The following is an 18,513-nucleotide window of genomic DNA, read 5'->3' as shown; positions in this document are numbered from 1 at the left end:
GAGATGGCATAGTAAGCAGGTGGATTAGATGGCATAGGTATGCCATCTCACTCTTATGCGTTTTTACACTGCATTAATTTTGTTATATGACTGAAGTTGATCGTTACAGTTATGGGTCGTTTTAAGAGGAATTCGAACCGACAAAATCGATTCCGTCGATGTTGAGACAAGTGACGAGGAAGATGCTGCTTGCATTTTTTATAATGGCTTCTTCATTATCTCGTTCTCGAGAAACCTAACTAAGATATCAAATTTGTGGCAATAAGTGGCCACATTCCGAATGTGCTGGTGTACCCAAGACTACAAAAAAAATATTTGTGACTTATGTTGAGATTGGTGCCTTTATTTCAAGGGTATGCTATCTTACCCACATGTATATGGGTGAGATGGCACATGTAATACTTTAAAATTTATTTTTTCAGAAAAAAACTATAATATGTACCTTGTTAAAAAATAATGTTATATTTATGTAAATGTTCCTAGCACTGATTTTGATTTTTATTACATGTCTAACTCTATCGATTATCGATTACAAAACATTTAAAAAAAAATATGCCGTCTCAGGCATATCTCCCCTATCTAAGTACAATCTTAATTTTGATATTAACTTTATTGTTCATTTTACAGTATAAACATTAAATTATGTTCAGTGAAACATAATTTTTAAACGTTTCGCGCTCTTCTCGCCGCGATCCTCGACGCTTCACTATAAATTACTTACCGCTTCGTTACAACCTCTATCAACGCGACTCTTAACGCTCTCCTCGGCGCTCACCGCTTCACTATAACTGGGACTAAATCTGCTCGAAACCAATTTCACACTTATAAGATTTGTCTCCAGTGTGTATTTTTACATGCGTTTTGAAATGGCTTAGCTGAGCAAACTGCAAGAGGCAAATTTCACACTTGTAAGGTTTTTCCCCAGTATGAGTTCTCCAATGCATTTTCAAAGAATATGCTACAGTAAACCGCTTTAAACAAACTTCACATTCATAAGGTTTCTCCCCAGTGTGTATCTGTAAGTGGGTCTTCAAATGGCCTTGGTGAGAAAACTGCAAGAGACAAATTTCGCACTTATAAGGTTTCTCTCCAGTATGCATTCTCAAATGCATTTTCAAAGTACTTTTTATAGTAAACTGCTTAAAACAAATTTCACACTTGTATGGTTTTTCTCCAGAGTGTATCCGCAAATGCTGTTTCAAATTATTTCCTACACTAAACTGCTTAAGACAAATTTCACACTTATAAGGTTTTTCCCCAGTGTGTGTTCTTAAATGTATTTTCAGATGATTTTCTACAGTAAATTGCTTGAAACAGATTTCACACTCGTGAAGTTTTTCCCCTGTGTGTATTTTCATATGCCTGTTCAAGTTACCTTGCTCAGAATACTGCTTAAGACAAATTTCGCACTTATAAGATTTTCTCCCAGTATGTAATTTTAGATGGTTTTTCAAATTACCTGCTACACTAAACTGTTTTAAACAAATTTCACACTTGTAAGGCTTTTTCCCAGTGTTCATTATCAAATGCCTTTTCAAATGCTTTTTCAAATAGCTTTGCTGAGAAAATTGCTTCAGACAAATTTCACACTCGTGAGGTTTTTTCTCAGTGTGTGTTTTCAAATGTACTTGCAAATATCGCGCTTTAGTAAAGTGCATAAAACAAACATCACAGTTGTAAGGTCCTTGTTCAATCCGAGGTTTGTTTAAGGTTGTTTCTTCAGGTTGTCGACTCACATATTCCTCATAGCATGAATAATCAGATGCTGTCTTCATAGTTTCCATTCTAATCTCCCTCTGCAGAAAACCTAAAATATAAACAAATCCATAATTTTTACTGCAAGTAAAACAAATAATGTAGAAACTACAAAACAAGAATAAAAAGTAGCAACAGTAAACCAACGCTACAGTTCGATCTGGAAATTCAGATATTTGCTCGATTAAGCAGTATTTTTTTAACCAAATTTAGTTTTTGTGTTTACTATTTTGAATTTCGGGTTACTATGTCGTCATTATCATTCTCTTTATCTTTATTCCTATAAGAGATTGGCTTCCCTAATTGCATTTGTCCATAAGTTTCGATCTTGGATCATATCAATATCAATCCCCTTTACCAGCATGTCCTGCCTAAACGTATCCCAGTATCAGTTGGAGCCACCCCTAAACATATCTTAATTATATCACTCATACCCTAGACCCCTAATATACTCATTCTTAGTTATATTATTTTTTGTCACTCCACTCATTCATCCTCTTTCTTTTTAATTGCCCAACATTCAGTTCAGTACATCATTGCTGGTCTTATGGCTGTTTTATAGAATTTGCTCTTCAGCTTCATTGGAATTTTTCTGTCACACAACGCACCACTCGCTTCCTTCCACTTCATCCATCCAACCCTAATTCTACTGCATGCATCTCCATCTATTTCCCCAATCCCCATTACTCTGTAATACCGATACTAGATAGTCAAGTCAGTCAAGTCAAATTTATTCATCACATGCGACATTATACAAAGTACATGTATGAGACAAGTCAAAGTTACAGACATACATCTTAAAAGTATATAAATTAATAAATACGACAAAACATACTTAAAAGTTATTTTTAGAATACGGCTCTAGCTCACAAATGTATTGATGTACACACCTCCGAAAGTTTGGCTGATGTAAATTCATTCGTATATCTATTGGCAATTTGTTAAAGAAACTTATGGCTGCATAATGTGTGATACCTTCCAACAAAACAGAACGATGTTGTGGAAGCATAAAGTGATTGTCTCTGAATCTTGTTGAATAAACATGGTTAAATTGAAATTTATTGAATTCATAAATTTTACAATGTAAATACATTATACACGAAAATATATACAGACCAGGAATTGTAAGAATATTGTTTTGTCTAAAGATGCCTCTACAAGAATCTCTAAATTTCATTTTATACATTATCCTAATAGCTCTTTTCTGAAGTACGAATATCTGCTCTAATTCAGAGGTACAACCCCAGACTTCAATGCCATATTTGGCTATTGAGTAAAAATGGGCAAAGTATACTGTTTTTAATATTGATGTCTTAAAGAGACGTGAAAGAATTCTCAATGCATAACATGCGCTACTTAATCTGGATTTCAAATTAGAAATGTGGTTTGACCATTTACAATTACTGTCTAACAGGACCCCCAGCAACTTCGTGCAGTCTGTTTTATCTATTGCTGCTTGTATAGTGGCTTGATGGTTTAATAAATTATTTGACGTGAAAATCATATACTTTTATTTCTCTTCATTCAAAACTAGTTTGTTGGATAAGAAATAACTGTTGATGGTGGATAGTATCTGTGTAGTTTTATTTTGCAACTTTTGATCGGATGTTGCCGTAACTAGAATGTTGGTATCATCCGCATAACTGATGATGTCAACTCCACTCAGTGAATTAGTTACCAAAGCTATATCATTAATATATACTATAAAAAGTAGAGGACCCAATACACTACCCTGAGGGACACCATAATGGATATCCAATGTGTTTGACTCGTTTACAAGTAAATTAGATGTTATCTTTACTTTTTGTCTTCTACTTTCTAGGTAGGAAGTAAACCATTTTAGAACTACACCACGAATACCAATCCCCTCAAGTTTTATTAGCAACAAATTATGATCCAAAGTATCAAAAGCCTTGGACAAATCGAGAAATAAACCACATGCCTTCTCTCGTCTGTCCAAAGCATCCAACACTAAGCTGACGAAATTTGCAAGAGCTGTAGTTGTAGACTTAGAAGATGTAAAACCATGTTGAAAATTATGCAAGACACTATGCTTTTTTAGGAATGCGTTCATTCTAGTATAAACCAGAGTTTCAATTATCTTTGAATAGTTCAGAGAAATAAGGAAAAAAAATATCGTGTTGGTGACACATCCCCCTCCAGGCTAAAACCAAATTTTTCGAGTAATATGGTCATCTATAATAATAACCTATATGTTTCCTGCAGCCGATTTTGATGATATACATAGTTATAAACAAATGAAGATCAAAAAACGGTAAATTTTCGCTTTTTTCGTCTATAACCAAAAAGTTAAGTATTTTAAACAAATTTGAGAGTAATAAACTCATAAACCGTATAAAAAACTTCAATATGGCGTTCGCTGAATATGTCTATCCTTATTGGTTACTTAGAAAATTGCCAAATAAATCATAAATTTTGAGTTTTTATAAATATTCATAACTTATGTAAAAATTAACTTAGAACCTTCTTATTACATGGAATGCTGAGACTTATGGTGCTTAAATTATACCCTAAATGCCAAAGCAATTGGTCAAATAGTTTAAAAGTTATTTAATTTGTTTATCCAAAATTAATTTTTTTTGCAACACTGTAAGTCAGAAAATGATGAAGTTACAGTAATATTTTGGATAGTTTATGAAAGAAGAAAATTTACAGTATTAATTTAATTTAAAAAAAATGACAAAAAATAATTATAGATATTGCAAAATAATTTTGCAAAAACATGTGAATTAAAAAAATGGGGGGGCTAACTTTGTCCCTAAATGTCCTAGAACAAAAGTTGTTTTTCTTTCTAAATGTGTATAAAAATTCAGTCTTTCTAAATATGAAAAAATAATTTTTCTACGGGTAACGGTTAAAAAGTTATTCTAATTGTTTATAAGTAAGCAAAGAATGGACATGTTTTTGCAAAATAATTTTACACTGTTTAAAATTATTTTTTGTCATTTATTTTTAATTAAGGTAATAGTATAAATGTTCTTCTTTCATAAACTGTCAGAAGTATTATTGTAACCTCATAATTTTCTGACTTATAGTGTTGCAAAAAAAAATGAATTTGGGAAAAATAAATTAAATAACTTTTAAACTATTTGACCAATTGCTTTGAAATATAAAATATAATTTAAGTACAAGAAGTCTCGGCATTCCGTGTAATAAGAAGATTCTAAGTTAATTTTTACCTAAGTTACGAATATTTATAAAAACTCAATATTTATGATTTATTTTGCAATTTTCTAAGCAACCAATAAGGTTGGACATATTCAGCGAATGCCATATTGATGTTTTTTATACGATTTATGAGTTTCTTACTCTTAAATTTGTTTAAAGTGCTTAACTTTTTGGTAATAGACGAAAAAAGCGATAATTTACCGTTTTTCGATCTTCATTTGTTTATAACTATGTATATCATCAAAATCGGCTGCAGGAAACATATAGGTTAATAATATAGATGTCCATACTACTCAAAAAATTTGGTTTCGGCCTGGAGGGGGATGTGTCACGAGAAAAACCTTATTTCTCTGGACTAGAAAACACAGATAAGAGACTTATGGGACGGTAGTTGTTAAGGTCATCTTTATCACCACTTTTGAATAAAGGGATTACAATAGACAGTTTAAACATACTAGGAAATATTCCTTGTTGAAAAGAGGCATTAAAAATATCCGTCGCCAAATATCCATTGTTTTAATAACTTAGGGGAAATCTGATCAAAACCACAACCGTGTTTGGATTTAAAACTTCCGACTATACTAGTTATTTCCTGTGTGTTAGTTGGATATAAAAACATAGAACAGCTATTACGGTTTTTTGATGCTGATGTAAACCCATCTATTTTAGCCATTTCAACAAAATGGTGGTTAAATTTGTCTGCTAAATTATTATTATTATCACTAGGTACTTTTGAGTTGTTTTGTTTCCCGACTGTTAAGTTTACTAAATGCCAAATACATTTCATTTTATTTGATGATTCGTTTAACAATCTCATGAAGTGACTACTTTTAGCTGCTTTTAATTTAATTGAATATTCTCTCTTTGCCAAATGAAGGACTCTCCTAAGATTACTATTTTGCTGACAGATCGTTTCTAAAAGTTTTAGCTGATCCCTTAAATTGTACAGTTCCTGCGTAAACCAATTCGAACGTGTACATTTTTTAGGTTTACATTTAAGTAGTGGAAAATGGGACCGAAAGTAATTTTGGATAGTATTTAAAAAAAGCTAATGATTTATCCTCAGTAGAAATTGTATTAAATACCTCTGACCAATTTGTTGACTCAAGGGTTTGAACAAAACGATTTATGTTCCTTTCACTATATGAACGGATGAATATATAGGCATCATTGTCTGTGTTAATGCTACATTGGAACAATTGCGCACGATGATCAGAGATAAAACCTTCCACAACCATTGTTTTTTGTTGGTGATTTATGTTTGTAGCAATATAATCAATTTGAGTTTTACTAGTTGCAGTTACTCTTGTATAATCATTCACAGTTACGGTTAAGCCATAAGAATCTAAAACATTTACCAAGTTCTGCTTACTTAGTGAATTTGATTTGAAATCTATATTAAAATCACCTGTTAATATTATAGCCTTACCTTCGGAGATAAGCACATCAAGTATTAGATCCAGTCTTGACATAAAAACATCAATAGAGCCACGTCCAGGCAGATAAATACACAACACAACACAATTAAAAAGGCAATAGTCTATTTCAACAGCACTCACTTCAAAATTATATTTCTCAGATTGAGAACATATGTATATTAGAACGTTCCTTCCAAACCACACCCTCTTTCACATAGATTGAAGCCCCTCCGTATTCCCCTTGGTCACGGCAGAAAGATGAAGCCAGAGCCAGAGATACTTAATTTTCAAGTACAGGCGCTGGCGTATTTAGTACGCCAGATATAAGAATTCTACTGCAAATATATTTAAAAATTTAATTTTTGACCTTGTTTGTCTATCTAACCTATCACTGGAATGTGCTTTACAATTGGTTTTTGTTTCGTTATAATCGGCGTTCTGGGAAGATCGTAATTTACAGTTTATTGTTTGTTGTTTCCGGTGGTGGACAATATACGCCACGATTATAGTAATATAAGTAGTAATAGAAGTACATATTTCAATTGTTTTTTAGTCATTATGGCACAAAATATATTTTTATTTATAAACAATTATAAAACTTTTTCTCATCAAGTTACCGGTCCTCAGGTTTTGCATACTCAAGTACCTACTTCCAGGGCTTGGTCTATTACTCAAATTGCATTTTTGAGGTTTTAGCGAAATATCGTCAACCTAAATCGCTTGAATCTGTGCCATAAAACTCTATACACACTGTGTAACAAATATTAGAGATTATAAACTCTATAAAATTAGAGAATTGGACAGATTGGAAAGTGGCGTCATTATCACCAATCTATGAAATTGGCAAGCAAATAATACAAAATTCGACAAAATTGCATATCTATGTCTGCCTCTTTAAAAACATATGTGCAAGGAAATTATTTAAAGGATCGACTTTTTATTTTACTTATTATTTATTTTATTTATTAAATACACGGGATCACCCCATTACGGCATTATAATAACATTATATTTTTAATATAATTTATCTTATAACTACACTCTAAAATACAATACTTAAAAATAAGGCTAGAGTTTACTATAAATCGTGGTTTTAAATTGATTTAAACTTAAATTAAAAGGATCTACATCACAGTGACTATTTAAAAATCTTCAAATGGATTATTGCAGGCATAACTGGTAGCATGAAAGTTTATATGAAAAAGTTCAAAAGATCTTAGTCTACATATATTATGCTGTGGAATATTGAAGCTTATTTTACTTAAAAGTTCCGGACATTGAATTAAATTATTTAATAATTTATAAATAAATACAGAATCAAACTGAATTCGTTTGTTATAGAGTGTTGTTAGATTTAATCTGTCTAAAATTACTTTTTGTCTATATTTACAACTGGAATTCCCATTTTGTAACCGCAATACCTAAGAAACTTATTCTGAACTTTCTCAATGGAATTGATATACTGGTCATACATAGGAGACCAGACTAGCGTGCCATATTCCAGTTGAGAGCGTACAAGAGAACAATACACAACTTTCGTTACATCAATTGGGAACTCACTACAGTTTCTTAATGTAAATCCAAGAAGTTTAAGACCTTTCAATGTAATCTGAAATAAAGTCATTGAAATGAATGCTTTCATTAAAAGTGATGCCCACGTCTCTAACTTGATTTTTATATCTTAAGTTAACATTATTCATAAGATCATCATCACAAAGCCAAATTTGTCCACTGTCGGACATAGACCTCCTCAAGATGTCTCCACCCATCTCTGTCCTGGGCAGCTGCAATCCAGTTTGTCGCTATTCTCTTAATACCGTCGGTCCATCTGGTAGGTGGTCTTCCACGACTTCGTTTGTCCGCCCTTGGCCGCCACTCTAAGATCTTCCTTGTCCATCTGTCCTGCGACGTGTCCTGACCATTTCCACTTCAACTTTGTAATGCGCTTTATGGTGTCTTCCACTCAAGTTCTTCGCCGTAACTCATCATTTCGTATTCTGTCTCTCAAAGTTAGGCCAAGCATCATTTTTCGTTGTGCTACTTGTAATTTTCTCATTGATGTTTTAGTCAATGTCAGTGTTTCAGCTCCATAAGTAAGCACCGGAAGTACGCACTGGTTAAATGCTTTTCTTTTTAGCTTTATTGGGATGTTTTCCTTGAACATGTCTCTTAGTTTGCCATACGCTGCCCATCCTAAAGCTATTCTTCTAGATTCTAGATAATTCGCATGTTTGGTTGTCTCTACTTATTTGTATTTCGTGGCCCAGATAGATGTATTTGTGAACTGTTTCGATATGGCAGTTTTCTAGTGTCAGTGGTCCGCTAGGTACTAAATTGGTCATCATTTTAGTTTTCCCAAAGTTTATTTCCAACCCTACTTTTTGAGAAACTCGTAGTTCTTGCAGCATTTCGTGGGCTTCCTTTAAGTCGTCGGTTATTAAAACTATATCATCTGCAAATCGTAGATGGTTCAGCCTTTCGCCATCGACATTCAAACCTCTGTTTTCCCATTCTACCATCTGGAATGCATGCTGCATTAAGGCATTGAATAGTTTTGGTAACATGTCTCCTTGTCTAACTCCCCTTTTTAGTTTTATTTTTTGAGTTTGGGTATAGAGTATTGCTGTTGTGGCATTTGCATATATATATATATATATATATATATATATATATATATATATATATATATATATATATATATATATATGTTGAATAATGTTGGAATATCGGTAGTCGATTCTACAATCTCTCAAAGCTCTTAAGATGGCTACCATTTCGATAGTTTCAAAGGCTTTTTTGTAGTCAACAAATACTAGAACTAGCGGCCGGTTGTGCTCCACAGTTTTTTCGATTAGGACCTTTAGGCAAGTTAGATGGTCATTTGTACCATACCCAGGGCGGAAACCTTCCTGTTCTCTCGGTTGGCATATTTCTAGCTTGTTCTCAATTCTGGCAGTGATTGTTCGAGCAAACAATTTATACAGGTGGTTTAGAAGACTAATTGGCCTATAGTTTTCGAGGTCTGTTTCATCTCCTTTCTTATGTATGAGGAGCGTTATAGAATTATTCCATTCAGCTGGTATGGCTTGGTTTTCTAAGCATATATTGAAAAGGTGTTTGATTGCCCTGATGAGAGCAGAGCCTCCGATTTTTAGCGCGTCTGCCACTACTCCATCCTCTCCTGGTGCTTTGTTATTTTTAATTTTCTTTAAAGCATGATAGATTTCAGCCGTTGTTATCTCGGGAATATCCTCTGAACCTTGATTCATAATTTTTTGTTCTGTATGTTCTGTCGGGTTTAAGTGAAGTTTATTTGTATATAGTGTTTTATAGAAGTCTTCCACTATTTCTAGCATTTCCTCTCTATTGGATGTTAGTTTGCCATTTTTTCCCTTGAGTCTGATAATTTCTTTTCTGCTGTTCGTCAATTTCCTTCTTAATATCTTCATGCTCTTGTTATGCTCGATTGTCTGCGAGATTTTCTCATTTTTATATGTCCTTTCTAATAGCTTTAGCGATCTCTTTTTTTTAATTTTATTTAAGCTTTGTTGTTCTATATTCTTATCTTTTAGCATTTCTCTTCTTTCTTTCATTTTAGTTTGGTGTTAGCAGTGATTCTCTCCTCTCTCTTGTTAACTGTACAACATTTCCTTTAAGCTTCTGCTATGGTATTAATAATTATTTTTTTAGCTGATTTGTATCATTTGTAGGGGGTGTGTTTTGTAGATGTACAGTTATATGATCTGCAAACTCTGTTTCATTTTTTGGTTGTGACCATGCTTTCATTTGTTTCTTTCTTATTAGTTTAGTTTTCTCTTTGTCGATGTTAATTTCTATTCTACCGCGAACCATTCTGTGATGATTCTTCTATTCATAAGATAGTTTGAGTCATATTGTTTATTCCCCCTAAAAAAACTGATATAATAGCATTTATCGATATTTAATGTAAGATTATTCTGTATACTCCAGTCCCATAACCTGTCAATATCCTTTTGCAATATAAGTATGTCAGCTATAGATTTTATACATCTATATAACTTTAAGTCATCTGCAAAAAATAAAACTAATGATTCAAGATTATCAGAACTATCATTTAAAAAGAGATTAAATAGTAATGGTGAACAGTGGCCTCCTTGGGGACACCTGATAAAACCTCAAATGATTCAGATAGGAAATTAAATAGTGTCACCCTTTGTTTTCGATCCTTTAAAATACTTGATATCCATTCTATGGCCTCCTTAGTAAATCCTAAATTTAGGAGTTTTGCAAGCAAAATGTCAAAATTGACTCTGTCGAAGGCCTTGGAGAAGTCAGTGTAGACTGAGTCTACTTGTTCCTTCCTCTCCAATTCCTCCAAAAAATCCATTTCATACACTGCCAAGTTAGTAATAGTGGATTTTCCAGCTGCAAACCCATGTTGAATTACAGACAATAATTCTTTACATTGCCAATATAGTTGATTGTATACTATTTTATAGAATAACTTTGGTATTGCTGATTGCTTAGAGATACTACGATAATATTTTACGTTATTTTTGCCACCACCCTTAAAAATAGGTGATACATAGCTTTCTTTCCATCTAGCAGGGAAGGAACATGTAAGCAAAGATAAATTAAACAGTAGATATTGGTTTGGAAATTGTAAATGAACAACGTTTCAAAAAATAATTTGGAATATTATCTGGTCCTGTTGAAAAAGAGTTTCTAAGTTGACATATACCATCATGAATATCAGAGATTTTAATAGTACACAAAGAAATATCTGCTCTTGAACATGAGTCAGCTTTGGGCAATCGATCGGCATGTGGAAGAATCATATACACTAGCAAAATGTTTGGCAAACAAGTTAGCTATGTTTTGGGCATTATTTGCCATTTGGTTATCAAGTAGGCTTGGGCATAATAGTTCATCATAAAGAGCGCTCAGTTTAGTTCAAATGTGACAAGTGAACTAGGTCGCTCTTTTAGTTCACTAGTTCATTAGTACAAAGAGTTGCATGAGAGCTTTATTTATACATGAGCAAAACGTAAGATTGTTTTATCGTATGTGAATAAGTTTATTATTAATAACACCGATATTAATTCATATTAACAGTACAAATATTTTATTAAAAAAATTTATTATTTTTTAAGGATGTGGTCAAAATTCATAAATAAGAGAATAAGGGACAAATTAAATTGTATTTATTTAAAAAACAAAACCAGTACCTACTCTAACACTATTTGTAAAAAAGTAGCTAAAATTAGTACATTATAAAAGATATTTATTTACATATTTGTATGTAAGAATATTAATTTCGACACTTTAGCAGACTTTAAAAGAGTTCTACGGTCATTTAATATTTGACCTGTGCCAGAAAAAATGCGTTCACACGGCACAGAAGTTGCGACGACACAAAATCGATTTAAAATTAAAGAATATAAATTTGGATAAATCTTTTTTCTCTGATCCCACCATTCTAGTGGATCATTCTTTCTATCTAGATAGTCCTCGGTTAAATATTTGTCCAACTCTATAATGCCAGCCATTTGTTTATTTTCTGGTCTAATGATTTTTATTGTTTCTTCATCATAGTCATCCCAAATGCTTTTCTGCTGGCTTCTGTCTTCACTTACTGTAACATTTATGTTTGTAATGTTTGGATCATTTTCTTGATTGACTTCCGGCAATGATACAACAGCTAGTTTATTTCGAAGTCCCTGTAATGCCTTCTCATAAGATTCGACATTTGTAAAACCTCGATTTCTAAACCTTGGATCCAAAATAGTGCACTCTGCATATACTTCATTATTTTTTATATTTTGAAATCGACTTCTCATTTCCTCTTTTAAAACATCTAATAATGCGTCTACTTTTGGATTGTCTGAAGAAGTTTTTGCTAAAAATTTATTAATAATTTTACAAAAAAACAATAACTATTGATAGTGTTACATTTTTTTCGGAACAAAGTTCTGTTGTTACTTCATAAAATGGCTGCAGAAGCGGTATTACCTCTTCTATAATGTCCCAATCGTCCTGTTGCATGGAAAGGTCGTTCCGCAAAAGGGCTGTAGTTGTGATAATAGCATCTTTTATTTTAAGTATGCGATCTAACATTTCAAATGAAGAATTCCAACGAGTTGAAACCTCTTGCTTCAATTTTAGAAGTGGTAACTTCATTTGTCTTTGGGCATCTTGTAACTTACGTAGTCCCTGAGTGCTTCTTTTAAAATACTCTACAATGGATTTCACCTTTGCAAGAGTATCTGATATTGTCCGTTTTGATTTCTGAACAACCAAATTTAATGAATGTGCAAAGCACCCAACCGATGTCCAATTGCCCATTTTAACAGTTAATAATATATTTGGCGCATTATCACTTACAACAGCAGCTATTTTATGAGAAATTTGCCATTCTTTCATTATGTTTTTGAGGAAATTAAACATGTTTTCAGCACTATGCCTTTCATTATATTGGATGCAGCCTAACGTAGAAGAACAAAGCTTTGAGTGTTCATCAATATAATGAGCTGTTACAGCAATGTAACTTTCATTAGCACGGGATGTCCATGCATCAGTAGTAAGGCACACGGCTTGTGCGTTATTTATTTTTATTTGTAATTCTTCGGCTATTTGCTGGTGGGTTTTTACAAGCAAATTTTCAGATAATTTTTTCCTAGACGGTAATTGATAATTTGGACAATGAGATACCATTTTAATTAGCTCTTCTGTTTCTGTTTCTTCGACCATTCTTAATGCATGATGTCCTTTAGCGATCATTTTGATAACTTGTTTATCGATTTGTTCTGTTTTATGGATTGATGGAGGCTTTCGAACAAAATTTGTTATTCTGGTTTGAGATCTTGCTATGGTACTTGAGGAAGGTGATGTGTGGTCAGAAACATCTTCACTATTCTTTACTTGGATTTCAGGTGTCAGTTCAGATTTAGATGGTTCCACTGATGTTAAGACAAGGGGATGTTTGCTTTTCATATGGCGACTTAAGTTTCCATTTGAACCATTAGCAATGCTAATTGACTGAGAGCAGTAATTGCATTTGGCTCTTTTATCTCCCTGCTCCGTAAAATAGTCCCAAAGAGCACTGTGCTTTCTTTTCGAACTCATAGTATTTTTTTGAATCTATAAATAAAAAAGATTCAATTAATTTCTTACAATTGAATCTGTCATTTTGAAAACAACATTAACATAAGTCCCACAGTACACGTACAGAATTTCACAAATGCATGTAAAAATGCAGGGCCGGCGATAACGGGCTTGTAAGGGATGCACTGCTGGCGGGCGCCCCTGTTTGGGGGGCGCCAAACTGAGCTTTTCTTCTGCTAGTGCTATACAAAATACTAATTAGAAAAACCAAAGGGCGCCTATGTAGTGTTTTGAAGGCAGGCGCCTTATACCCTAGCGCCGGTACTGAATGTATCTCTGCAAGTCAAGTGGCAAGTGTGTGGGTTCCTCGAAGCTGCCGTCGTGCGCGAAACGGTCGGAATTCGGCGCCAAATTCGGCATACCGTCTGTACGTGTACCGTGAAAAGTCCATATTTGAGATAAAATGACTTTTCGACGCCATAATGATTTCAAGATTGGAATCAACCATTCCGCGCGAAAACAACGTAAGTTACTGTTTAAAATATTGTAGAGCAGGTCGGTATGTTTTTCGGTCAGTTCGAAAACAACATATATTATGTCGTTATCCATATCAATATTAAAAATTATGATTTATTTCGAAAACAACATAACTTCGCAAAATTTAAAACTTACTATCAAAAAAACTAAATAACAATAATTTAGTCTTTTTTGGTTTTTCAGAAACATGCTTTTATAATGCTGGGGCCACAGTAACGTCTAATAACGCCCCCAGCATAACTCATAATACTTTTAAGTGTAAAAGTATTACCTCAAAATACCTAACTAAGGGAAAGATTTTACGTTTCCTGAAAAATGTACATATTGTGACATGTGTTATTTTCGAAATGACCGATTCAATTATACACAAAAATAATTTTTACTTACATAAATATATCACCAGTTATCAGCTCACCGAAGGTAAACTAAATTATAATATGAAAATAAAGGCACCACAAACTTGAAATTAAAAAGATCAACTAAATGATTTCGCAACAGATTCAGCCCTCACCCACGCCAACTGATCGTTCACTAAGTCAATATCACCCCACCCCCTTATCTATGGTCAATATTAGTTCATCTCATCATAGCAAAATCATTTCTTTCGTTAACGCTCTTCCGGCTCTTCCTTCCTACCCGCTCAGCTCCTAAGCTCACGTATTTCGTTCGTCGCGCCTCAACTCCACTCCGAAGATTCGAACTGAACCGCTCCTGACCGATGACCGATGAACGAACGAAACGCGAAGCTCCAAGAAGTAATCGACTCACTGAGCGAGTGAACGGTTTAAGCCAGATCTGGCGAACTAGTTCATATAGTTCACGTATCGGAGCCGGATCTTTGAACTAGTTCGTTCATGAACTACACAAGCCTATTATCAAGGTACATGTGATTTGGAACATTGTTTGATTTTTTTTTATCATTAATATATCTCCAGAAATGTGCTGGATTATCTTTTAGGTTGTTACCAACAGTTTTGATATAATTAGATTGACATTTTTGAGTTTGTATTTTACATTTAGATCTTAAGTCAGAAAATATCAAGTATCATTTTTTGTGACTAGTTTTCTTTGCAATTATTAAATTGTTTAAATATGGGGAAAACCATTTTGGAAAGTTAGAGCTTTTAATGAGTTTTCTTGGAATAAACTGATTAAAGACAACATGTAGAGTTTCATAAAACTTTTGTAAAGCAGACTCAATATCTAATTCATATAATAAGTTGTCCCAATTAATACCTGCCAAATAATCATTTATAGCTATATAATTACCATCTCTGAAGTCAAAATAGTATTCTTCATATGTTAGGTTAATTTTAGTAGTACATAAAAGATCAAATGTGTAAGCTATATGATTATTATGTAAAGGCATTAGAAGGTCTACAGCTGTTTCTACTTTGACTTCAGATATGTTTAAATCTAAATATTTACCCCTATCATTTGGATGTATTACTTTTTGAAAAAAATTATAAAAAGAAAAATATTCAGCAACTACCAATGCATTCGAGTTATCAGGACAATCCACACAAACTCCCAGTTCATCAATATACCATATCGCCTCAGGTGAATTATAGTCACCTAGTATTATAAACTTGCTATCTGCGTGTCCTTGGTATATGGTATTGACAGATTCACAGTAAATTATGTAGCATTCCAATGAGGATCTAGGTAACCATGATTCAATAATAACTATAATATCATATGGGTAATTATTAATTACCCCTATTAATAGTGACATCTCTAACTGCCAAAATCTTGTTCGTAATCCTCCCATATTATGAACATATGCTATTAATGGAGCACTATCCTATGCACTTTTGGAATTTTCCCCATTGGGATGTCTGTGGTTACCATTGTGAGAGTGGGTATTAGGTTTTTTTATGATTTTATGAGTCCCATTTATTTGTCGAATAACCAGATCTGTCTCATCATTATCTCTTCTAGTTTTCAGCTCACTCTGTACTACTCTGTGTTTTTTGTTGCAGGATTGTTAGATCTACATTAATCCTAATATCATTACCCAGAGATCTTTGGCGTTTCTAACACTCACCAACAAACTTCTTATCTGAAAAAATCACCTTTAGCAGTATGGGGCTCCTTTTTACCACACGTATTGATTTGAAGTCTGTTGTGTTAATAGACATTTTTTGCAGAGTAGCTGTTATCATAAGGTTATCATGATTTATGAGCTCTTTAACATCCTTTGATTGTGATTCAGCTACATTAAACATAACGATGTTATTGGATCTCATAGCACGATCCTACATTTCACTCAAAATGTCAATTATGTTGTTTCCGTTTGGCATGTTAGTGTTTATTTTCCCATCACTTGTTTCTGGGCAATTGAGTTCCATTTGAGAATTGGGCAATTGAGTTCCATTTGAAGAGAGAATAATATCCTCTATCTTAATAATTCTTTGTTCTAACGCAATTAAATTTCCATTGGATTCAGATCTATTGTTATGTATTATTTCAACTTCTAAGTCACTTACACGCTTAATTAGGTCAGGAATGTTGATTAAATTTTCTCTGCAGTTAAGATAATAGAATGGTAAAACCCGTGAAACCATTACCACTACTCTTATTTCAGATGCTGATAAATTGGAGCACTTTTTACAATATATTTTTTTGCATAAATCACATGGAAAACCAAATGTATCATTTTTGCTCTCCTTGAAGACACAATCAATATTGCATTTAGCACACTTTCCATCTGGTAACATGGTGATAACGTATATTGATAAAACCAGAAATAAATTTTAGGCACACCACTGGTTTTAAATCCAAACAGTTAATGAATGACAAAAACGATAGACCAGTTTGAACAACAAAAAGTTGTATACAAACTGATATTCAGATACACTAATTGATATGAAAAAATATAAGAATTTTAAAATGGAACTTTAAATGCATAAAACACAACTTTTCGATAAGTAACATGCATCAAAATTATAATCACTGGATAGTATGAACAAAACACTACGGATTGATATCCAGTACACAATTTGCCAAATAGAATTGACTAAAAAAACTAACTTTTTGTAGGAGCACAATTTAAAAGCTGTTAACTATTATCGTAGTCTATTAAGTAAGACTTTAAGTGGTTTCTGCAGAAAAAATTGGAGGAGGTAATAATCTCTGGACCAATGTAAACTAAGAAAGTGTAGATTTTTCATGGATACTTGAAAATAAAAGAACATTTCAAACTGACTCACAATGATGAGAGTAAAACTAAGAAAATTTTGGGACGGTATCAATCAAAAGAGTAACTAATCAGGTGGCTGGGGAATCTGCCAATATTCTGCTAGACTTAAGCAACGAGAACCTCCTAATCTTTTTGATATTTTGAGCTTGTGAAGAATACATCAGAAGATTGAACTATGAGTTAGTTTAAACTTATGAGATTTATTTTTTCTGTTATTTTCTGATAGTAGGTACATTATGTTCAAATATTATGTATGTCTGTACAATATGTATCATATACAGTGATGAGCCCGCTAATAACCGGCAAAATAGCGCAAGAGATGGAAAACATAATACATTGCCAAACAAAAAGAGATAAAACCAGTGGGGATGAAAACGTAGTGTAATTAACATCACATGACATAGTTTCCCACCTTTAGACGTATCACAGGAGTATGACAACTGTCACTGTGACAGTAGAACTTTATAAAATACTCCTGTCACAGACGTCTAAAGGTGGGAAACTATGTAATGTAATGTTAATTTATACATTTATAACAGTCATTTCCACCTCCACTAGTTTCATCTCTTTTTGTTTCGCAATGTATTATTATTTTTCATCTTTTGCGCTATTTTGCTGGTTATTAGCGAGCTCATCACTGTATAAGAAATATAGATATGTTTGGAGTGTCCGTTCTTTTCAATTATCAATGCCACATCCGGTCCTGTAGAGCACGGATAATCGGGTTTCTACTGTATTCTTGATTTTTGGGCACTTTTACTAGTTCCCCCAAAGAAAACTTGAACTTTTTCTCACTTTTTAGACCACAAAATCCAAAAAAAAGCGGCACTTTTAAGGCCTACCCTTTTATTCAACATTTACAAGTTTTTAGTTGAGAAGATGGAAAAATTACATACTTAAATTATTTTATCTACCTACTCACTTTTTTTATCTTCTAGTTGTACTGCTTCAAAGGACATAACTGTATATTCATCTTGTCTTATTTGGGTTTTTACAGGATTGTCAGTTGATTCTAAATAATCACATGCATCATTGTTACTTTCTTCTTTGGGTTCTTTCACAAACTCAGTTTTAAAGATATCTAAAGACACATCTCTTATCTCATTATTTTCTATTTCTATTTTACAGCTGGCCTCTTTAACTTCCATTTTTTTTTATCAATTTTACTCTCTGTCACAGTGTAGAGTGTATAAGTGTATAGCCAAAGAATACAGCACCCAAAAGAATTTTTTTAAGTATTAAAATTAAATAAATGAATTTATATTTTGCTTTTGCAGAAACGAGAAACCCTCCTTTTGTTTACAAAATTAATGAGGTTAGTCAAATGTC

The 18,513-nt window shown here is 33.0% G+C and overlaps 1 protein-coding gene across 1 annotated transcript; it reads right to left on the bottom strand.

Moving 5' to 3' along the window:
- Positions 1 to 439: 439 nt before the first annotated feature.
- Positions 440 to 18,480, bottom strand: LOC114333067 (zinc finger protein 664-like). The gene is made up of 2 exons (XM_028282893.2): positions 18,107 to 18,480; positions 440 to 1,807 (listed from the first exon to the last, which is right to left on the bottom strand). Exons 1-2 carry the CDS (start codon positions 18,330 to 18,332, stop codon positions 795 to 797), a joined length of 1,239 nt encoding a protein of 412 aa, XP_028138694.2. The 5' UTR covers positions 18,333 to 18,480; the 3' UTR covers positions 440 to 794.
- Positions 18,481 to 18,513: the final 33 nt, after the last annotated feature.

Source organism: Diabrotica virgifera, chromosome 6 (assembly GCF_917563875.1).
Source record: "Diabrotica virgifera virgifera chromosome 6, PGI_DIABVI_V3a".
Taxonomy (NCBI): Eukaryota; Metazoa; Arthropoda; class Insecta; order Coleoptera; family Chrysomelidae; genus Diabrotica; species Diabrotica virgifera.
This window is presented reverse-complemented; position numbering and strand designations above follow the sequence as displayed.

Excerpts from the sequence above, each read along its gene's own strand:
- LOC114333067 (XM_028282893.2), bottom strand. The coding sequence starts at position 18,332 with ATGGAAGTTAAAGAGGCCAGCTGTAAAATAGAAATAGAAAATAATGAG. Across the intron at positions 1,808-18,106 it reads ACAACTAGAAGATAAAAAAA|GTTTTCTGCAGAGGGAGATT; the intron begins GTGAGTAGGTAG and ends TTTATATTTTAG.